Genomic DNA, 24,292 nt, shown 5'->3' on the forward strand with positions numbered 1-24,292 from the left:
CCTACCTTCTAAATCATTCGCACTCGCAAATCTCCAACGTACTTCCATCGTTTCACTCAAATAAAATACAAGAAATAAAATACAAGAAATAAAATAAATCAAACCCTAAACCCCTTTAAATATTCCATCTCAACAATATTTATCAACCTCACCAAATACTAATCCACCTAAATTCGGCCTCTTCTATTGACTTTGACTAATGCATTTGACATCAAGGACAAACGTGACTCTGTTTGAATATTTGAGAGACCAAAATAGACGTTTTTTCAGTTATGGGATCAATATGAACCCCGACCAAAAGATATGGGACGAAAAGAGATATTAAGCTATATTTTAATATATTAGTTGTTTATTTTATTTTATTTCTTTATATAATTTTCTTAAGATGCTTAAGATATTAAGATAAGGATGACTAACATCTATTTTTTTTTTTTGAAATCTTGGCAGGGCAAAACGTTTTGCTCTATATGAACTTGGTATAAGACAGAAATTGTTTGTATCTAACGTGATTTTAATTTGAGACCTTGAGATGAGAATACTCTCATAACCTCAAACTTTCCCTATTATATTAGTTTAAAAATAATATAGTAGGGAAAGATAAAAATATTTCAAAAAAATGTGGATTTTGTGTTATTTTATTTTATTGCATTTTTATTATTTAATAAGAAATTAAAATATCTAAAAAAGTGGGATTTGATTTAGTCTTTTAAATTTAATTCGCATCACTAATATTTTCCTTTTGAGGAACTCTTTTAAGTATAAATATTTAATTTATTTTTATTATTTCTATCATTTATATCATTTATATTTTTACTTTTTCACCAATTGCACACAAAAGAATAAAAGTAGTACAACATGGTATTTGAAATTTCCCTAAAATATATCAACGTACACACATTTTCCCCTTCAACCTCACACTACTCCACTACTTCATCCGCTACCCCAAAAAACAGAATTTTGAGGCACATAAAAAATCCTAGTTTTTACAATATAAAAGAACAATGCAGATAAAGAGAATAGCAGGGAGGCATAAAATGATATCTCAAAAAACAATAACAACCTTCTTCATATCTTCAAATATACAAGAGCACCATAACAAAATAGAATGAAGATATGAAAATATAGAAACCAAAACACAACTTTCATCTTCAACAAACAAATAACATAGGCCATAACTTCCTTCTTTCTGAGAAAACGTTTTTTTGCTTCTCTCACCAACAAGACTTTTCAACCATTGAGTTTTGTTTGAAGCATCAACAACAATCATCATTCTTCGTCTTCAACATATCATCATCATCATCATCCATAATACTTTATCACCTTCATCAACTCTACACTATAACCATCAACTAATTGACGAAGGAGGCATAGGATATCCTTGCCAAGTATTACGAAGGAGGTGATAAGGTTAAAGTCATCAAGCTGCATACGTTGCGAAGGCAGTATAAATTACTGCAAATGGGATAAGAATAAAACATTGCATCCTATGTCTCAAAGGTGCATAAGCATGTCCATCTCATGAAAGGTTGTGGTGAAACCTTAATTGATAAGATGATAGTTTAGAAGGCAATGCATACGTTGACCTTTCAATTTAATCACATTATCATTTGATCTATTCAAGAACCCAACAATCTTGAAACAATGAAATTGGAAGATTTGGTTGGTTCGTTGGAGGCACATGAGATAAGGATTGTCAAAAGGAAAGGTGATCAAGATTTGATACAAGCTCTACATGCTCAGACATGGAAGAAACATGGTAGTTCCAAAAAGTTTAAGGAGAAAGGAGACAAGAATCATAGCAATAAGTCTTGGTCGAACCCTCAAAAGTATAAGGTTGATGATATGGCTTTTGAATCCTCGAAAAGATGATAAGGAAACTCCTATCAAAAAAACAAAGAAGAGAAAAAAGATGTGCATTGCCATAACTGTAAAAATGGGGTCACTTGGCCAAGAATTATTGGTAGAAGAAAGGAAAGAATGAAGGAGAAAACATTGCACACCAAGATTCAGGTGATTCATTAGACATGGTAGTTATGGTTGCATATTCATATGAGCATATTGACACTAAGATCTGGTTTTTTCGACACAGACTACTAGAATCACATAACTGGTTAAAAAATGTGGTTAACAGATTTCGACAAGTCAAAGAAGAGCAAGGTCAAACTTGCTGATAATAGCTCATTGCAAGTAGAAGGTACTGGCGACATAGTTATTCAAAAGAGCAATATAGAAAAAGCTATGATCAAAGATGTACTATATGTACCTAGAATGAAGTGCAATATGCTAAGTGTTAGATAACTAGTCAAAAAAGGTTTCTCAGTGGTTATGAAGGATGAAGCCTTGGAACTATTCGACACTCAGAATAATCCGGTCTTAAAAACTCCTTTGTCGAAGAATAGGACATTTAAGATCATGATCAATTTGACTGAGGTACAAGGCTTAAAAACAGTTGTTGACCACAAGAACAGTTGGTTGTGGCATTTAAGATTCAACCATATGAGTTTTAGGTCACTTAATCAACTGATTACTCAAGATATGGTAATTGGTATACCAAGTATTGAGATGTATGACAAACTTCATGAAGGTTTCTTAGTAGGGAATCAATCCAGAAACTCTTTTGTTTCGACTATGCCAATGAGGTCATCTTGCATACTAGAAATAGTACATTCAAATGTATGTGGCCCATTCGAGGATCATACCATTGGTGGAAACATGTATTTTGTCTCATTTGTCAATGAGTATAGTCGAAATCTTTGGATCTATGTGATCAAGTGAAAGGACGAAGTATTTAAAATCTTTAAGAGATTCAGAATGCTTGTCGAAAACTAGAGTGAAAAGAAGATCAAGGTTTTTTGAACAGATGGAGATGGAAAATACACGTCTAAGATGTTTGAAGAGTTCTATGCAGAACATGGTATCGATCATGAGGTAACTTCTCCTTAGACGCCTCAGCATAATGGAATAGCATAAAGAAGAAACATGACTATATTGGATATGGCGAGATGCATGTTGAAGTAGAAGAATTTGTCAAAATCCTTATGGGGTGAAACTGTCACCACTACTGCTTATATTATGAACAAGTTCCCTATCAAGAAGTTAAAAAACAAGGTTCATGAAGAATGATGGAGTGGAAAACGATCATCAGGGAGCCATTTGAAGTTGTTTGGCTCTATTTGCTACAGGCATGTTCTTGATACAAGAAGAAGGAAGCTTGATGATAAAAGTGAACCTATGATTATGGTAGGATATCACAAAACTAAAGCATATAGGCTATTCAATCCAATCAATGAGAAGATCGTAATGAGTCGAGATATCATGATTGATGAAAAGTATGCATGGGATTGGAATTATGGTGATGCAATTAACAAGCCTTTGATGAGTTATGGCATCGACGAAGAAACTGATGAAGTCGAAGTCGAAGCAGTTGCTGATATTCTAGACATGGTAGAATTAGAAGAGGATATGACTAGCACAAGCCAAATACCTCAAAGAACCAGAGTACTCCCAACAAGGCTTCAAGACTGTGAAATGGTTGGTGATGATGAAGTCACACCAGATGGAGATTTGGTTCATTTTGCTTTACTTGTAGGTGTTAAATCAATCAACTATAGTGAGGCATTCAAAGATAAACAATGGAAGGAAGATATGGTCGAAGAGTTACAAGAGATTGAAAGAAACAATACATGGGAGCTAGTCAAATTGTCAGCACACACAAAAGCTATCAAAGTGAAATGGGTGTTCAAACTCAAGCACAATTCTGATGGGTCGATTGCAAGACACAAGGAAATATTAGTAGCTCGAGGATTTCTTTAGAGAGAAGGACTCGACTACTCTGAAGTATATACACTAGTAGCAAGATTGAAGATTGTCTGATTGGTGGTAGCCTTGGCCTACAAACAAGGTTGGTCGACATTTCACTTAGATAGAAATCAACATTTTTTAATGGTCCCCTAGATGAAGTCGTGTATGTCACACAACCTCTTGGGTTTGTGATACAAGAGGAAACAAGGAAATTATACAGGTAGCCCTCAATGGTCTCAAACAGGCACCTAGGGCATGGAACAGGAAGATCGACTCATACTTGGTCGAATGAGGATTCATCAAATGTAAATCTGAGTATGGTGTCTATGTTCAAGTTGTGTCTCAAGATATAACAATCATATACTTGTAGGTTGATGACTTGTTAGTAACTGGAAATAGCTTGGAGAACTTGTCGAAATTCAAAGAGTTGATGAAGAAGGAATTTGAAATGTCAGATATGGGAAAGTTTTCGTACTTCCTAGGCATGGAATTTCAAATGTCGACGCAACATATGTGCTACATCAAAGAAAGTATGTCAAAGAGATACTCAAGAGATCCAAAATGGAAGACTCAGATTCCTCATCCTCGCCCATCGAACCAAATTTAAAGCTGGAGAAGCGTGGAGAGGAAGACAAAGTCGATGTTACTTTGTTCAAACAAATTTTCAGATCTCTGAGATATGTGTGCAACATTCGACCTAATATAGGTTTCTCAGTCGGATTATTGAACAGATACATGAGTGAACTAAGGTTATCACACATGAAAGCTGCAAGAAGAATCCTAAGATACATAAAAGGATCGATAAACTATGGAATTATGTTTCAATGAGATTCTAAAAGAAAATAAGTTATGATTAATTGTTATTAAGATGTTGATTAGTGTAGAGATAAGGAAGATCGAAGAAGCACAACTGGTTATTTTTTTCAAGTATTTGGTGCCCCAGTCTCATGATACTCAAAAAGAAACATATGATGGCATTATCATCATGTGAGGCTGAATATATAGCAGGATCATATGTTGCTTGTCAGAAAATTTGGATCATATATGTGTTGGAATAGATGGAGGTTGGAGTAAAGAAACCTCAGGTGTTGCAGATTGACAACAAATCGACCATTGGTCTTGAAAAGAATCCATTTCTACATGAAAGGAGTAAGCACATTGAGTTTAGGTTTCATTTCCTAAGGGAAAAGGTAAACCAGGGTGAACTTGAAGTGAGGCATTGCTCGAGTGAAACACAGTTGGCTGATATTTTCACCAAAAGACTGAAGATCGAAAGATTCCTAACTTTGAGAAAGAAATTAGAAATAGTTCAGATCGACTATGATTAGTTTATTTTCAACAACTTTGATTATAAAGGGCATGTTGTGATATAATCCAAGTTATAACTCAGGCCCAAGTTAGGGTTAGGGTTTGTTACTTATAGTACGAGCAATTTTGTATATAAATACATGCATATTGTAATTCAGTTATAATAGATTCAATAATAGCAATCCTTATTCTTTATTCTCTTAATTTCTCTCCTTACTAAAAGTGTCCCATGCACTAACAAATAGAAGAAACACAAAAGAAGAGGAAGAGAATGAACGCAAAACCTTGTATGCTTATAGATTTGTATGTAGTGGATATAGGTTTAGAATTCTAAATATTCGATTTCAATATACTTTAGATCATTTTTAGCGAATTTATGTATATATTGTAAACCTAGTAACTCTAACCCTCTCTCACCGTGTTAACATTTCAACTTTCACCATTACTATATATATTCTCTACCTTTATCTTTCCCTTTCTTTTCTCTCCGTTCTCAAATTTTTCATTCTTCTGCATGTGTTTTCATCGTCCAAATGGCTCACAATAATCGCTACCTTCAACCTAATATATATATATATATATATATATATATATATATATATATATATATATATATATATATATATATATATATATATATATATATATATATATATATATATATATATATATAATCTAAGGGTTATATTAGTTGAGTAATAAAGTTAAGTATTGTTTTTAATTCTTGAGGTGGTAAGACCCAAGTTGTATACTTTGGTTATTCTAAAGGCTTTAATTGACAACAATCTGACAAAGAATTAATTTTCATCACGAAGGAATCGTTAGATGGTTTCCTTTTTATCATTTTTCCTATTTTATCCTGAACTTTTTATTAATTTATTTGACTTTTTCTCTCTTCATAATAAATAACTAGGGGGTAGTTTTGACAAAATAACAATCAATATTACTTTGAACTTTGAAATAACACTTAAAAAAGAATATTTTTTTTTAAAAAAATGATACTTAAAAAGGAACACGGGAGTAGTTTTTAATGAGTTATTAACAATTGAGCTTTGAATAAAACAGCTAAACAAATGTACATTTATTCTAGCCAATGAGTTTCAAATTCGTAAGTTATACGATTTGACCCTTTTGTAAATACACTTTATTCGTGTTTGATGATTAGGAGAAAGTCGATGTAATAAGATTAACAACTTTCTTTTGCAAAATTAACTAGAGGGAACCGTTTTTTAAATGGATATTGTAGGGTGTTAATATCTTCCATACGCATAATCGACTTTTGAATCTAATTTTAGTTGTGATGGCCATCTTTTTGTTCTTTAAAGATTTTATCAATGTTTTTTTCTATAAAATTAAATTTTGGTGGAACTTCATTGCTTTCGAGCGTTTTCTCGCTCAAGTGTTTTTTGGGCCGCAACACAAATGACACATTTTGATCAAGGAGTTAAAACCATAAAATATATATATATATTAGAAACTCAAGCTTAAAAACATTAATCTTAATCAATTCTGCTAATTGTTTTCTTGTTACACTTATTAAGTAATTAAAAGGTATTAAGCTCGTGTTGAAAAAAACAATTTTTAAATTTTTAAATAGATGAGCATTTTTCTAAAAAAGTTCTATAACTTAATTTTTTTGTCCCCTTTTTGTTTTTCCTTATGAAAACTTATGAAACCTTACAGAAACACATTTGAATTAACTTCAACAAAGAATTTAATTTGATAATTTGGATATAACAAGTTTTAGTTTTTGCTAAAAGAGCCAAACTTATAGGTTACATAAGATTCAAGTTCTACAATAATTAATTTGGCACAGTCTTTATGATGTCCACACTTAGCTGATTGTGTGTAATATATTCGCAAAATTACGTGGGCATCTACTAAGAATGGATGTGATTATATTTTTTGGTATTATGATGAAATGAAAGATGATAGGAACATATTTATCATGAAACCAAAAAAGAGATTGGAAATGTTAGCAAAAGAAAATGAAGATCAAATTCTGAAATTAGTTAAATGTGAAAGGAAAATTGAAAGATAAAAAGGCAAAATTAGTGCACAAGAGCAAGGGTTATAAGACCTTGAAGTGGCTCTCAAGAACACCATGAAGTGAAAGAAATGGAATTCAAGTTTACATTATGTGTAATTTTATTTTGTAATGAAATTTTAGATGAATGAAATGGAATTCAAGTTTTAATCTTTACCCACATGTTTGTGATATACTATTTTTTGGGATATCAAATTGACATTAATGTGACAAAGCAAATATGGTTCTCGTTTGATTTGAACATCAATTTGACATCAATTTAGTTGAATTGGATGCATCATTATCGAATCAGTAAATGATAATTAGTAAAAAAAACGTGTATCAGTAAACATATATTAAACTTTATTAGTTAATTAGAAAGCCCATAAAAGACAGAGTATCAATACATAGTACCAAAAGATAACCCAATACAACATAACATAGTTCCAAAATACATATAACTTAACAGAGTTCCAAGAGATATCACTACAACATTCATAAACCAAAACAGTAATCCTAAACCAAAATAGAGTTCCTAAAGGCATCTAATTTGTCTTCTTGCTTGTTTGAGATGAATTGAGTCTAGTGGTAGGGCTTGAGAAATTCCTTGTTGCACTTAACCTAGTTGTAAGACCTTGTGATCTAACATTTATGGTTGGTCTTATTTTTCTTAACTTCTTGATAGTAGGTCTTGGTCTAACTGACTTTGCAGGACTTGGTCCAATTGCCTTAGTAGGTCTTGATCCACTAGCCTGTGCAGGACTTGGTCCACTTGCCTTAGCATGTCTTGATCCAGTACCATGTGGAGGACTTGGTACACTTTCCTTAGCATGTATTGATTCACTAGCATATGTGTGTCTTGACCCATTTTCCTTAGAATGTCTTATTCCACTTATCTGACTTGCCTAAGTTGCCTGAGGTTGACTTGCTTGTGATTGACTTGGATAAGGTAGAGTCTGAGTTGTCTGAGTAGACTGGTCTTGACTTGATTGATGTTGAACCTTATAAGTTGCCTTGTATAACCATTTTTCTTGCACATGCTGCATTTAACATGTAAATGTGTCCTCCTTGTTTTGCAAGCATTGTCATCAATTTCTAATTGCTCCAGGTTCCTTTTCTTTTTTGACTTGCCTGACCTTTTTCTAAAAACAGGTGGTTGCACACCAAGACAAATTGTCTTTTCACATATATTATACTCATTAACAGGTGGTTGAACACATGCTTGTATACCTCATAATATTTGTTTTTTTAAAATACCATAAATATACTCATATATCCTCAAGTTACTTCCTTTCATAAAAGATATGGCATGAACACATGGAAATTTTGTAAGTTGTCATTTCCTGCATGAGCAGACATAGTCTTGCAAGTTGACAGAGAATTTATCTCCATAATTTTCAAGGTGCCTAACTCAAATTTATGTTCAGTAGACATCATGCAATATGAGCAATGAATTTTAGTGAATAAGTGAACACATAGTATTATAGTTAACAACATATAGATGAACATTCATATTATACCTAATAACCCATAAGTTAGTGTATCCATTAACCCTCTCAATCTTAATCATCATAGAGTAAATATAGGTGTTAATGAATATAATACCAAAACAAATTATGTAAAATAGTAGTATAGTCAAGATATGTGTTATTGAACATATTACCTCTTTCTGATATTAGGAAAGATAACATCATCACTATAGTTTCCAAATCTAATTTTATTTGATGCCCACCTTTCCATCATGTATATTCTGTTTTCTTCAAGCATAGTCATAATTGGCTTAACTCTTGCTTCAATTAAACACTATTAAAGGCCTATGACATGTTGTTCAACAAGCTATCACATTTGGTGTCTATCTTAAGCTAATAATTGCTCCAGAACCAAGGAGGTGTCTTCATCATATGCTTAAAGAATTCTTCTTTGACATCTTTCATTTCTCTCATCTCATTTTTCCAAGATTGTGGATATGTTGACTTAGCAGCTTTCCGTATTATCTCTTTCAATTTCTTTCCAGGAAACCTCTTTCTAAAGTTTTTATACATATGGCATCTCAAAATAGCTTCACCTATCTACATTACATCTCATCTCATAAACTAATCATTCATAAATAGAAAACTCATCATCTACAAATGAACCTCCATGGTGGATAAAAACATGAATAAAATCATCCATTATTAAAACTACTTAATAAGAACCAACAAATATTTACATTTAGAAACAGCACCAACATAAATTTGTAAAACCAACAGAAATTCATACAATCAAAATCATACAATCACATTCGTACAACACGAATTCACATTTTGAGTCTAAACCAACACAAATCCCTAAAACCAGTAGAAAATCATACAATCACACTGATACAACACAAGAATTTAGATTAACCCTAATACGAAGAACCAACAAAGACCTTAATACGAAGAATGTACCCTAAAACAAATATTATACATTAAACCCCACATATTAAACTTAGTAAATTCGAAACCCGGTAAATCCTATATTAGAAAGGGGTGAAAGTTAAAAACCCAGTCAACCCTAAACTAGAAAGAGGAGAAACATTAGACCTACCAGTAGACGTGTCTTCCACTTTTCGTTTCAACATTTGTTTCTTCATTCTCAGCCTTCATTCATACCTTCTAAATCGTTCGCATTCGCAACTCTTTAACGTACTTCCTTCATTTCACTCAAATAAAATACAAGAAATAAAATAAATCAAACCCTAATTCCTTTAAGTATTCCATCGCAACTCTTTAACGTATTCCATTCACTTTGACTAACGGCTTTGACGTCAAGGACAAACGTGACTCTGTTTGAATAATTGAATGACCAAAATGGACGTGTTTTAAGTTAAGGGACCACTATGAACCCCGACCTAAAAATACTGGCCGGACAAAAAGGGATATTAAGTCGTATTTTAATATGTTAGTTGTTTATTTTATGTTTGTTTTTAGGATTTTCTTAATATGCTTAAGATATTAAGATATGGATGACTAACATTTTTTTTTAAATCTTAGCAGAGCAAAACAATTTGCTCTGTATGAACTTGGTCCAAGATAGAAATTGTTTGTACCTAATGAGATTTGAATTTGAGACCTTGAGAGGAGAACACTCTCGTAACCTCAAATTTTCCCCACTAGATTAGTACTTAATTTTTTTTAAATCAATTAAAAAAAAGATGTTTTAAATTACAAAAAGATTAGTATTAGAAACTAAAAAAAAAAAGATTAATAAATTAATACAATGCAAACGATATATTTTGGTCAATGAGTTAAAACCTAAAAAAAAAAAAAATATTAGAAACTCAAGTTTAAAAATATTAATATTAGTCAATCATGTAATCATCAATAAAAATTTGGATTCTACTAAATGTTTTCTTATGACACATGTTAACTAATTAAAAAGTATTAGACTCTTGTAGGAAAAAAATCAGTTTTTAAAATTTTAAATAGATGAGCATTTTTCTATAAAAAGTTCTATAACTTAATTTTGTGTCCCCTATTTGTTTTACCTTTCTGTCTACCTAAAAAAAGTGTATTGATATTCCATTTATTTCAATTTTAAGATAAGAAGAATCTTAACATATTTATGAAAACTCATGAAACCTTCAATTCTCATATTACAGAAACACATTTGAATTATACTTCAACAAAGAATTTAATGTGATAATTTGGATAGAACAAGTTTTAGTTTTTGCTAGAAGAGCCAAACTTGTAGGTTACATAAGTTGCAAGTGCTACAATTACTAAAATTGCAGCTCCCATGTTTACAACTAAAGGCTTTTCTTGCTCATTCAATTTTCCTTCTCCTATTTTCTTAACAACTTGAGAAGCTGAATCTCTCACTTCTTTGAAGATTCCATTCTCTTTTGCATAAACTTCATAATCCTTCTTTTCCCTCTTTGCTTTGTCAAAAGTATTAGTAACACTTTCCTTCTTTGCTTCTTTTGCATCAAAATATTCTTCTCCTTTTGGTAACTCTTTTCTTGCCCTAATTTCTTTTCCTTCTAAAAACATGTTATGATCAACATATCTCTGATCCACCTTGCTTGACTCATAAGTCTTGTTTTCATCGTTGTCAGTTTGCTTATTTTGAACACTTTTCTTTTCGTCCTTTCTGTCGTCGTCGCGCAATTGCTTTTTAATTTTTTCTAATATGGCCCTTTTCCTAATTTCATCTTGAATTTTCTCATCATCTATTTGGTTTATAGGATCCATTTTAAATTTTGATTTTTGATCAATTTCCTCTTGACCCTTTTGACCCTTTGCACCTATAGCTTTGGTTTTTACTTTTAGTAACACATTATTTTCCTCATCAAAAACTTTAGGTCTAGAAGACTCCACATTATGGGGTTCCAAAGCTTTCAATTTCCCCTTAGGACTTTGAGTTGTGAAATTTTCTTGTTGAGTACCCTTTTGTTCCTTTAACTTACTCAAATCATTTAACCCTTTCACAAGATTACTTGGTGATGAAGGAACTTTCTTGTCTCTAGTAGATTCTTCTATTACTCTATTTGTTGCATTTTTTGAAGGAATATTGGTTCCCTTAGGTGTTCTAGGACTTGCTACAAATTTTTCTTTGGAAGTTTCAACTTGTGATGATTTAAGTGATGGGAATTTCTTTGGCATTGCAACAATGAGAGTTCCATTTTCAAATTTACCTTCAAGTTTCTCTACCTCACAATTTTCTGGTACAGGATATGATTGATCAAATTGGCTCCATCTGTTGCTACCAATTATTTGTCTTTGTCCTATAATCCTTAGGGTTCGAGAAAGTGCCACAAATTTGATACTTATTCTCTCCTTTATAAAACCTTGTAGAACATAAAAGAGAGTAATATGATTCATCAATTATTATATATTTCAAAATATCTCTAATATTTTGAAATATATATAAATATAAAAAAAAACTAAATCAAATCTATTTTATCGGTTAGTGCATGGCAATATCTCGATGAATACTATCTTGGATTCTTTTTATAAGATATCATTTGTTTTTTAAATACATTGAATAATATATATATATATATATATATATATATATATATATATATATATATATATATATATATATATATATATAAAATTATCTTTTATAAATTAGATCGGAATGAGAATCTAACATAAATTTACATGTGTATAATTTAAGAATAATATTTGTGCAAACCGTAAATATTTATGTTGAAATCGGACTAATTTTTTGATTCAGGAAAGAATGGTATCAATTTTTTTATATTTAATTACTTTCTAGGATTAAAATATTAAATGACTTTCTCCTTATCTTTTTATAATTGTCAATTTTTAAAAATAATGTACTCATAAAAATTAATATTATATTATATAGTATGGTTTTATTTTATTTTTGAGTGGACCTTGTAGTTATCTCAACAAATAAATAAATAAATAAGTAAATGAACAAATTTAAAAATAAAAAATAAATAAGGTAATATGTACGCACCAGGAAGGTTAATGTGAAGAAAGTATGCTTGTTCATTTTCCTTTAAATCTGACATGGGTTGGAAAGTTTCATAGACAGGATCAATGGAAGGTTTTGTTCTAGGAATAGGTGTTCTTGATCTCATAGCCATAGCCCTTTCTTGAATTGTTCTATAAGTTTTGAATGAAGAATTTTTGGATATAAGATCATATATATGTGATTTTTACTTTGTAATAGAGTTTTCTTGTTCAAGAGACTATTCCTTTTTGTGTAGTTTGGTTTGGATTTTTGTATTTCCTAGCTTGGTGAGTTGAGGTATAACTTGTTTTACAAAAATAAAGAGAAACCATTGTTCTTTGTTTTTCTCGTACACTTGTAAAGCTAGCCCTACCAAGGGGTTGCTTATTGTTAAAGAGTTTATTGCTAACCAACTTTGGTAATTAAGTCAAGTTTGCGGCTTAAGGAAAAAACTCAAGTCTATGGGGGTTCTTCCCTCCATGACCAAGTGAGAATCATCCCATGGCAACATACATCTAACTATTTCAATTTAGATTCGTTCTCTAAGAAAAGTCATTCAATTGTTAGGACTTTTGATGTTTAATCCATTTCCCTTTAGAATAAGTGTCAATGGATGTTAAATGTTTGCATTTATTAGGTGTCTGGAGTGAGATAATTTTAGCGGATTTTTTATACTATATAGAAAATAAAAAATATCTCTTAAATTTCAGAGATGCATCTCCGAACGTATCATTGTTTTAAGCCAAAACATTACAATTGATTTGGAGATGCAATCCTGAGATATTTCAAAACACACCTTATGCATCCCTCTGGGCCACACCAACATATTTTGTAAACACGAATCATGAGATGCATCTCCGAAATATTTCAAAATACGTCTCATACATCCCTCTCTAAAAGGCTCATTTTAAACATTTATTAATTCGAAGATGCATCTCCGTTTAGGATTAACGAATATGCATCTCTGTAACCAGTTAAAACAGGGCAAGTTAAGTTAGTTTTATGGTTACTCAGATGAAAATGACGATTTATAAATGTTAAGGCCTATGTTATGTGATGAGCATTAAACCATACAACTGATATGCAAATAATGACATATGTAAATTCAAAGTCAAAATAAGTGATCATGACATACACAATAAAGTCGAAATATACGATGAAGTCGAAATAAATAAAAATAAAATACAATCGAACATAAATTCAAACTATAAATACTATAAACTATTGCGTATGCCAGCTCGAGCTCCTTCACCTCCTCGGCCTCCTCTACCTCTGTGCTCCGACGCTATCTTTGGTACATCAATGTCTCTCGTGTCTCCGTCATAATGACATTTAGGACCTCCCTCATCTCAGAACCATCAGTAAAGATACCTTTGTCAATATCTTCCTGCTCCACAATACGGCGACATCTAGGCAACACATCATGAGCATGATCTAACCTAGTTTGCTCCTCCTCTAATATCTTTTGATGAGCTGGCATCGGTGGATCTCCTGGATCAACCTGCACCATATATGGAAGTGACACCCTGAAGAACCACCTGATGCACCCGCCTACATAGCTCCAATCGCTCTCAGCTATGGTACTCCGTACCTCCTCCAGTACCAGATGACTAAGATAATCATCAAACATGGCATTCATATCTCTATGTGTCATAGCGGGAGGATTAGAGTGGTACCAGATGTCTGGGAATAGTTTGGGTGTGGCCAAACTTCCGCATGAGATGCTCAGGCAGATGAGGAAATGTCAGACGTAAACCAAAAACCAACCATCTTGAGTATAAGACTATGTCGTCAAATGATTGTGTCTCACGTTGATCGACATAGGTATTAACGTATATATCCTCTGCTACCAAGCAATCAAGACACACTCGAAAAGGATCTGTCGTTTGGTTCCCTCTAAGAGGGGCAAATGCAGAAGCATGTGACATATTCTCAGTATAGGTCGGAAAACACGATTCATTAGTAAGGGGGTTGCAAAAATGTAATGAAAATAATACACAAACACTAAAATTCCAATAAATATTATCATCAAAAGTGTGATATTGTATATCACCTACTTTGTCTTCCACCTACAGCCCTCAGATAACTTAGAGTAGAAATAGACAAAACAAGTGGTCTCCTAGTTGTACTCATATATCCGCTCAAAGTCCTTGAATATCTTAAGTATAGGACATCCACCATAAGTAGCGCTCTTGTTCATAAAAATGGTGGTGCCAATCAAATATTACATGTATGCTCTCATAGCATACGCTCTATGCTGCCACACCTGCTCCTCATCACTAGCAGTCTGCTTAGCTCTAACCAACTCATTGTATATACCTTCTCCATGAATCAAACCTATCATGAGCCTCTATGGTGGCTTCAAACTCCCTCAAGGCAGCGTCTGGGTCAACTCCCAAGTAGTCTACCATAAACTCAAGTGTCTCATCTCTGCTAATCATCCCATGATCTAAAAGCTTCCTCTAATAAGAAGATGCAGCAGACACAACACATCGTCGAGTGTGATAGACATCTCACCAAGTGGTAGATAAAATTGTGAGGTCGTAGTATTCCATCTCTCTACAAATGCATTAAGCACCTTGTGGTTCACCGTAACATAATCGGTCTTGCATAAGTCCTTCATCCTAGATAGATGTAAAGCAGCCTAAAACCACTTGCCAGTAGGCTAATGCAAGTCAGTCATCTTCCACCCATGGTTAATGAATTTCTGCGGATTATGGTCATGCAGAAAAATTAATCATCGTCTGAAACTTGTAATATAATAAACGTAGTTTTAAAAGAATAAGTCCAAACAATGTTATCTCTCTATCCCAGATATGTCTGGCAATATGGTTCGGATAAAAAGGCAGCAATGACAACTCTAACGGGTCTCCTCCAAATAACTTTGTTGCCTCATCAAACTGGGGTATCTCCAATGCCAGGGGTGGCACTGGTGTCTCTAGTTATTGAGGTACCTCAAGTGACTCGGGTATCTCTACTATATGAGTAGATCAAACTTGTAGCCTACAGGAAGATGAAGGCAGTGTTTTCACTAAGTGACACCCGTCTTCTACGGGAAGAACAAGGTAGAGATATATGAGCCCCAAAAGTCGAAGCCTCCGTATCAACCAGGCTAGTAGGAAAAAGAGCTGGTGAAACCTGACTATTTTCCCTCCAGACAGATGCATGATGTGAAATCATGTTGTGCTTCAATATGTCATCTCTATCAGCCATAATGCATGTAAGTAAATCAGACAAGTGTCACATAGGTACTACAAGCAAGCCTAAAAAAAGAAAGGAAAGAAAAAATGCAGATTGGTAAAATATAGAGATGCATCTCCGGTTCCTAGGAATCCAAACATTAAAAAAAATGGAGATGCGTTAGACCTGCATAAATATAAATTTAAAAAAAATTATATTAATATGTTGTCTTACTTCAAAACAACATATTGATTTTTCTCACCTCAATAAATTTTATCTCTATTTTATTCAATCTTTCTCTTTTAAATATTATACATCAATATAATCGAATTAATATTCAATTTTTTTGTGTTTAATTCACAATTTCCTCATATTCTATTAGTGTCTCTTATTTTAAATATTTTATTATTGTTATATACAATTTAGATATGTATTGTATTTAAAAATATAGTATAGTATTTATAAAAAAAATAACATAGTACTTTAAAATATATTATGGTTAAAATAATATAATTTTTTATTGTATTTATAATAAATCTTATGGTTTCTTATTTTAATTTTTGTATGATAAATAGTTTTAAAAAAGAAGCATGTTTAGGGTCGGGTAGCCCGAATTCCGTAGAGGCCAAGCTCGAGTACTAATTTTTTAGCCCATATTACATCAGGGATATTTTGACCCGACCCTAAAAGAGCCCTATGCCCATCAGAGCGGACTCGTTTAAGGTCGGGTAACCCATTTTGACAGCTCTAGAGATAGTCTGTGACAAAGCAAACCACTTGAAATGCTGATTATCGGGTGGGTGTGTTCTGACTTTCCTTATTGGACTTGGTTCGCCCAGTAAAAAATCATATTCATACTTCATTCGTTTTTATCACATGTGGCCTATGAGGTGTCTAGGAAATAATATTTTAGGTCACATCAATCAAGGGAAAAAATCATTCCTCCAAGATTTAAGGGAAAATGTGTCTTCCCTACTCCCACGTATCTGCCAAAAAGTTAGGGAACTTCGTTTTTCTCCTTCTTGCGCAGTCTAAAGAGCCCTCAATAAATACTCCAACCACAAAGCTTGAAGAGTCATTCACTAATTTTATCAAACCCAAACATACAGAGTTTATTGCTAACAAACATGTGAGCAGACTCTATCCTTATTGTTTTCACAAGTACAATTGGCACTCATCATGGGGTCTTGGTAAAACTAACCTAGACAACACGTAAGTCCAACTTTCAACTGCTCCAACCACCTTCTTTAGCATGGTCACGCGATGGAGCGTCTATGTAGCTATCAGTGCTAGCCACGACGTCCAAGAAACCTTAGCAGAGATGTGTGCTACTATGGAGGAGCTACGCCACTCCAATCAGACTTTGGAAGAGAATGTCCTAACCCTCTAGGAGTGACACCATGAAGATATCCAAATAGAATACGAGGTCCTAAACCCCCAACCTCCCTCACATGAAATTTTAGGCACACTAGCATCATAGAACTTAAAACAACCATCATTTGTGAAGTTTCAAGGGAATGGTGACCCTTAATAGCACATTGTCGGCATCAACACTCAGATGTTGATCATTGGTGCATCTGATTCTTTAAAGTGCCAGCTCATGTCCACCCTTTTCAAGTAGGCGACACGTTGAAGTGGTTTACAAACCCATGTGCCTCAATAACCAATTAACAGGATCTCTCAAGGAAATTGGTCTACCAACTCTCAGCGAGCAAGCGTCGTAAGGTGTCTATTACTAGCTTATTCAATGTCCACCAGGGACACTTCTAGTCATTTAGAGGGAGTCTTGTGCGTCTTAATGAGGCAACCATCAAGGTAACTCGCCCAAACTAGAAGATGCATGTGAGGCCTTCCAAAATGGTTTCAGGACATAATTGAACCCATTTATTTCCACAGGGTTCTCCGTCCAATAAAACAAAAATGATTCTTGTCGTTCTCGTCTAACACTACCATCAACTGGTCATCTCTCCCTTTCACTCTCACCAACCTATTTTTATAGTTTTTATAATTGTTTGAATTAGGGATAAGAGAAACGTATCGGATAGGGTACCCAAGGTGATCCAACCACCCTCGTTAGAAGTTTTGGTGTCGTAGAAAAAGAAGAATAGACACACAGTGGGAGATACCTCCAAATTCCTATACAAAATCTCAAACACCCTGATAAAGGCTCATCCATTGGGCTTTATTTGAGAAAGGACGTGTTGGTGGTTTTGAGCACCTCAAATTCAAACATGGTGAAGGGTATTAACACCCTTAAATCATGGATTACAAAAAGGTACATGTAGAATAAGTCGCTTTCTGAATCATTAAAGGGCATCATGTAGCCCTTACGTCTTTAGAGAAAGACTCCAAGATGAAATCCTTATTATCCCTTAAGCTAGACAAATTCAAGCCCTTACATAAAGAGTCCAATTTTCCTTGCTTGGTATACATTGCATCATAATCTTTGACCCCAATATTTTGGAAGATCTGGAAGCCAACAACCTACCTGATTTTCTTGGGAAAAAAGAGAAAGAATCATTATCACTACTAGAGTCGGAGGTATTTTCATAACTTCCAAACATCTTATTTCAAAAAGCTTGTAATCGACAGTTCCATGAGCTCTCCTAGCATTTTCATATAGTATCCCTATATCTTCGTAAGCTCTCTATAAGTTGAGGGTTCAATCATGTTGTAACTCTAATCTAAATCCCTAATAACCGCCATTACCGAAAAAGGAAAAGATAAATGGAAATTGGGAAGATGTAATACTTAAGTTTGGGTGTGAGAATGATGGAAGACAGGTTGGTCTTGATTGGGAGAAATTTCAGAGGAAAGTTCCTACTTGAGAAGAAGCATGAGAGTTTTAGAAGTAGCATGAGGAAGAATGAAGCAAAACATGCTAATATGAAGAAAATTCCCTAGGTCATGTATGCCATCATTGCTCTAACATAGGCGTGTGATGATCAGTGCATTTTGATGCACCTTCTTCTACTATTGTACTTAGGCAAATCTATAGTTTATTATATTATTTTTACTATTTTAGTGTGCTTTAATATTTAAGTTTATTTTTTCCTTTATTTTATTTTCGTACTTTATTTTCAGCATAAATAGTTATTTGATACCTCGTCACTATGCAGATCATAACTTGAGCTACGAGAATTAGATTGATGCGTTCTATTTCGCGTCTGCTTAAATCCGTTTACTTAATTCGGAAATTAGGAACATACATCATATAATACCAATTTGCGCTTGTCAGTGGGTGTTGTAATCGAATGGGATTGAACCCGCTAGGGAATTGAAATTATAAGAATCGATGATAAGTCGGAAATCGATACAATAGATTAGCTTATTTATCAATTTTGCTTTTACCTTTAATCATCTTCGATTTAGGTTTTAAACCTTAAAAAAACCCCTTCTTTTCATTTGTTTGGTTATAACATTCAAGAGTCCTTGTGATACGATATTCGAGTGTCGCTTCCGTTTTACTACACTTTTAAACTTGTTTTTGATCCGTGTGCGACAGCGGATCATGCGCCTACACTTGGAAAGTAAAAACATTAACGATTAAATATGTGTGCATGTATATGATCAATGGTTCACAACGATTACGCCTTCCATGACAAAATTCAATGTGCATAAGCATTAAATGTTGCACGTATCCCGAGCAGAGCTTGAGGGACTTGCCCCAAGAAGCGATTGAGGGACTCACCCCAAGAAGCGCTTCAGAGACTTTCCCCAAGAAACGCTTCATCGACTCGCTCCCATTGACGCATGAGGCATTCGTCCAGAGTCATTCTCAAAGGATTTTTTTATCACTAAGATTGTTGTCCAATTTATGTTAACCATTTTGTTCTTCCTAGGTCTCGTGCTTGAGGGACTATGGACTAGAATAATTTTATTGAGCCCTTAAAGAAACAACCCATGGAAAAGCAAACCACTTGAAATGATGGACTATCGAGTGAGCATGCTCTAGGTTGCCCGATTAGGCCTAGGTTGCCCAGCCTGAACTAGTATCCATACTTCACACATTTTTGTCACAATTGGCATATGAGGTATTCCAGGAAATAAAGGTTTAGGTCACGTCACTCAAGGGAAAAATTATTCCTCTAAGATTTGAGGAAGAATTGGAATTTCCTTACTCTCATGTATCCGTCGAGAAGCTAGAGAAAACGATTTCTCTCCTTCTTGTTCGTCCCAAATAATCCTCAATAAATATACTTCAACATCATAGTGTAAAAAATCATTCACTAATTTCATTAAACCCTAACATATATTATCTTTTGCTAACAAACTCCTGAGTCCACCACTCTCCCCTTACCGTGTTTCACACTTACAAATATAATGTGTATGCATTTCAACTTCTTTTTTATTTCACGCACAACTTCTTTTTTATTATATTTCTAAAAAAAACAATGATCACATTTTTTTAAATGTAGATTACTCTTTTTAGACCATAAATCTCAGTTGTTTATATTTCTTACTATTGTGATACAACATGTTGTTTCATAACTCAACTTTTTAAACAATTTTAACTACATAGACACTTCGAACCTCTAATAACAAAATTCAATTACGTTTACATCGTAAATGATATATAATTGTCAATCTAAATTAGTTTAATTGGTTTTCAATATAAAAAAATTGTTAATAAATAATAGGTAACTTCTCTAAACCTTTTAAGCTTTTGAATTTTTTTTATTTCTTGTGAATCTCCAAAATCTAATTTTCCTAAATCTTTTTCTAACAAAAATAAAACATTAGATAATTTTTTGTCAAATTAATTTTCATTAGACTTTCTTTTTCTGCAATATAAAGTTGGGCCTTTTATATTGGCCCAATGGGCTTGGGCTTTCTAAGTGACCCATCTTCTTCTCACATTAAAGCTACATCAGTACACATCAAGAGGTGAATCGAACTTCAATGGGGATAACCAATTTCGTGCTCACGGTTGCCGGTGTTAGCGCCGTCGTGCTTCTCCTCCGAAGCGACGTCAAAAAATCAGCTTCAATTTTCAAACAAAACGTTAAACAAATTCGTCACTGGCTCGAAGAAGAAACCCCTAATCCTTCAAAGTGAGTTTCCCCAACATCACCACCTTTTTATCTATCTTCTTCTTGCGTGTAAAATTTCGATTTTGATTATTAGGGTTACTTTATATTTCGTTTTTGTTCATGTTTTCACAATTGGGTCTTCTTATTTTGAACTTTGTATGTAAAGTTGTAACTTTGTGATTGCTTATAACCCATTCATTTGAACATGAAGGATGCATTTGATCATAGATTTCGAATGAAGACAAATGGAAGTGTAAAAAAAAATCAATTTTGAATGAAGAGAGTACATTGTTTTTTATAATCATAATGTAGAAACAGAGTTTTATATTTAGTTTTTTCTTCATGCTTAACACAGACACCGGCATTTGTGATTGATTGCTTCAATTTATTCATTTTTTCAAATTATTGTTGATGTCGTGTCCGTGCCTCATACCATATATTGCTTGTTTTTGTCGAAAATGGTTTAGGTGATGTGAAATAGTTATATGTAGATTGTAGCCACTAGAAATGTTGTATTGTTGAAAAGGTTTGGTCTTTTCCTTCTGCCCCTCTCAAGTTTACTTAAAAGGATGATGAGATTATGAGGTTTTTTTGTGGATTAATAGTCTCGTCTTGTTGATAAGCGGCTAAAGTTGTTTTTGGCAGTGTTGTCAAGAAGCGGCTATAACTGCTATGAAGCATATCAGAATTTGAACAATCATTATTATACACTATTTAGTAGTATAAACTATTAAGTGTTTGTTAAATATCGGCTATAGAAGCATGTAGCATCAGAATTTGAATGTTCTATGATACACTATTTAGTATAAAGTGTTGTTGAATATCGGCTATAGAAGCATTGTAGCATTGTAACGTAAAAGAATTTGAACAAACCGCTATTTTGTGCGTTGACAACACTTGGTTTTTGCTGATAATTTGGCGTTGAAATTCATATTTTCCTTTTGCTGGTATGAGCTGCAGACTGGTGGTATGAATTACTTGAATGGATCATTAGATTATGATTTGAATGATATGTTTTGCTATCTTTTCAGGGTAACAAAAGAACTACAATCAAAGGTTCCTCCAAAAGACATACCTAAGGAAGATAAGCACTAGTGTCTATGCTGGTAATAGGATGTTTAGCATTGTAATTTTGTTTTTTTATGGGCTTCTCTTGCTCTGTATTTGAACACTTTTTTTTTTATCTAAAATAAACTTTTCATCTTTCTATTATGTTCATATAAAGTAGTAGTTTTCTTCTAACCTCATATTCTGATTCATATCTATGAATAAAAAAGAAATTATACTTATTACACATTCTTAGTTTATAGCATATTTGCGGTTTTTTTACCGAGATAACCCAATTTTTCGAAAAAATTCCCAAAATACCCCAAAATTCCCAGTTGAAGTTGGACGACTGAGTTTTTCAACTATTATTTGACCTATAATGTTTTGCATTATCGCATGTGTTTCTTTTAGAATTATGAAATTTTGTCCAACATAACATTTGAAGTATACATCTCAAATTTTGCAATGCACTTGGTCCCACCTCAAAATAATTAAAAATGAGTGAGTTAGGTCCTTGCGAACTTGACCCAAAATTAGAGTTTCTGTCAAAACACCTTCAACATAAAAGTGGTAGATCTTCTCAAGACAATGAATTTGGACTAAAATTTTGCATCATTTGCATTTTTTTTTAGAAAGGTATGGGCACCTGAACTTGGACTCTTTGACATTTCAATTGTTATGTGGCCTATAATGTTTTGTATTATGACATGTGTTTATTTTTGAATTATGAAATTTTGTCCAACATAACAATTTAAGTAGACATCTCAAACTTTGCAATGCACTTTGTCCCACCTCAAAATCATAAAAAATGAGTGAGTTAGGTTCTTGGGTAGTTGACCCAAAATTAGGGTTTGAGTCAAAACATGTGTATGTGAATTTTGCCAAAATGGAGTTTAGACAAAGAAACATAATGTTTGGAGTTTACATAAAGATAAATTTGATATAATACGACTTGATATTAATAAAATTTGGAGTTTACACAAAGAAACCTAATGGTGATGACCGGGATCACCTAACCGACCTCTGGTCCCACATCCCCTAGCTACCCTAACCTTAGGCCCTAACCCACGTTGACGATTCTGCACCGGTGTTTGTTCATCTGAGGGGCCAGGAGCGTCATTACCTCCTACAGGAGAAGATTTGTTGAGGTATTCAGCCAAGTCAGCATAATCTTCAGTATTCAATGATGGTGTACCGGCGTAGCTGAGCTCATGATCCATGCCAGAGAAGTTGGGATGTGGTTGACTCATGGATGGGCGACCGGGACGGTTGAAGGGAGACATGGGTGTGAAAGATGCGTCTAGGAAAGGTTGGAAAGGTTGTTGGGGTGTTTGGAAGAGATGGGGTTGTGGGATGTTTTGGTTTTGTGATGTTTGGGCTTCTTGGCTACGGTAGGAGGAGGGGCGGTTAGTGTTTTGGCTAAGGCGACTTTGGTAGGGTGATGGTGTGGGTGCGAAGCGATGTTCGGTCTGAGGTTAATGGTCAATTTGTTGGTGGTGGTATGGGGTATGTTCTTGGTATTGGGGTTGGGTGAATGGCATGTTTTGGTTGTATGTTTGTGTGTTTGTGGAATGGAAAGTTTGACGGATAGGTGGTTGTGAGAAACCGAGTTGAGAATGTTGTTGGGGGTTAGATGTTGATCCTTCTTGTGTGTAACTTGTTTGGCGTGGGTCGTAGAGGTACATATCATCGGCGATGAATTGAAAACCAACCGATATGTACCAAACCATATAAGTACGACTTGGTTTTACCTCATTTGGCATGACTGCGTCAGTTAAGACATGGTCATGACGGTGCTTCCACTTGCGACACTCCGATCTTGCGAAGGTTTGCCAAGGGTTGAAGTTCCATTGGTCGTTCACTTTACGCATATGCCATTCTCCTAGACTAGCTGGGGGATCTGGGATATTCTGGACCATACCGAACTGCAGCTTCACACGATCGGTGTTGTGCATCTCCACAGTTGTGAACCGTATTATCGGTGTGCATGTTGTCCATACGGCTGCGTCTTCTGCGTTGACCTCATGCTCATGATCCAGATTAAGGTATGGACGCCAAATGAACTGAAATGTTAAAGAAGATAGGATTATAATGAATGTAGAAAAAGTTAACATAATATGACGAAATAATGAAGTTATTTTGCTTACGTATGTCGGTCGAAGGTGATCCAACAGGTTGCGATACTGAGTAATACAGTGTCTCGGACATTTGTTGTAACTCATACCACGTGCCGACCATCTACACCAAAAAGTTAAACAAAATTAGTTTGAGGTAATAAACTTTAAGGAAGTAAGTAAAGATATAGCAATTTAAACAACTTACTTTTTTGCATATGGAAAAGTGAAAGGGTTGTTATTGACCGGTGCTAGAGACGGTAGTCTTGACCAACCCCATGCTTGTAGCAACACAGCACATCCAGAAAATGTAGATGTGTCTTTGTGGGAAT

General features: G+C 33.9%; 2 protein-coding genes across 2 annotated transcripts; one reads left to right on the forward strand and one right to left on the reverse strand.

Moving 5' to 3' along the window:
* Positions 1-10,785: 10,785 nt before the first annotated feature.
* Positions 10,786-12,759, reverse strand: LOC127085986 (inactive protein RESTRICTED TEV MOVEMENT 2). The gene is made up of 2 exons (XM_051026597.1): positions 12,590-12,759; positions 10,786-11,945 (listed from the first exon to the last, which is right to left on the reverse strand). The coding sequence occupies exons 1-2, from the start codon at positions 12,717-12,719 to the stop codon at positions 10,819-10,821; spliced, it is 1,257 nt and encodes a 418-aa protein (XP_050882554.1). The 5' UTR covers positions 12,720-12,759; the 3' UTR covers positions 10,786-10,818.
* A 7,862-nt stretch (positions 12,760-20,621) lies between these two features.
* LOC127085987 (uncharacterized) lies at positions 20,622-22,006 on the forward strand. The gene is made up of 3 exons (XM_051026598.1): positions 20,622-20,820; positions 21,041-21,052; positions 21,831-22,006. The coding sequence occupies exons 1-3, from the start codon at positions 20,669-20,671 to the stop codon at positions 21,892-21,894; spliced, it is 228 nt and encodes a 75-aa protein (XP_050882555.1). The 5' UTR covers positions 20,622-20,668; the 3' UTR covers positions 21,895-22,006.
* The last annotated feature ends 2,286 nt before the right edge of the window (positions 22,007-24,292 follow it).

Source organism: Lathyrus oleraceus, chromosome 5 (assembly GCF_024323335.1).
Source record: "Lathyrus oleraceus cultivar Zhongwan6 chromosome 5, CAAS_Psat_ZW6_1.0, whole genome shotgun sequence".
NCBI classification, from domain to species: domain Eukaryota; kingdom Viridiplantae; phylum Streptophyta; class Magnoliopsida; order Fabales; family Fabaceae; genus Lathyrus; species Lathyrus oleraceus.

Excerpts from the sequence above, each read along its gene's own strand:
- LOC127085987 (XM_051026598.1), top strand. The coding sequence starts at position 20,669 with ATGGGGATAACCAATTTCGTGCTCACGGTTGCCGGTGTTAGCGCCGTC.
- LOC127085986 (XM_051026597.1), bottom strand. The coding sequence starts at position 12,719 with ATGGCTATGAGATCAAGAACACCTATTCCTAGAACAAAACCTTCCATT. Across the intron at positions 11,946-12,589 it reads TCTTCACATTAACCTTCCTG|GTTTTATAAAGGAGAGAATA; the intron begins GTGCGTACATAT and ends ATGTTCTACAAG.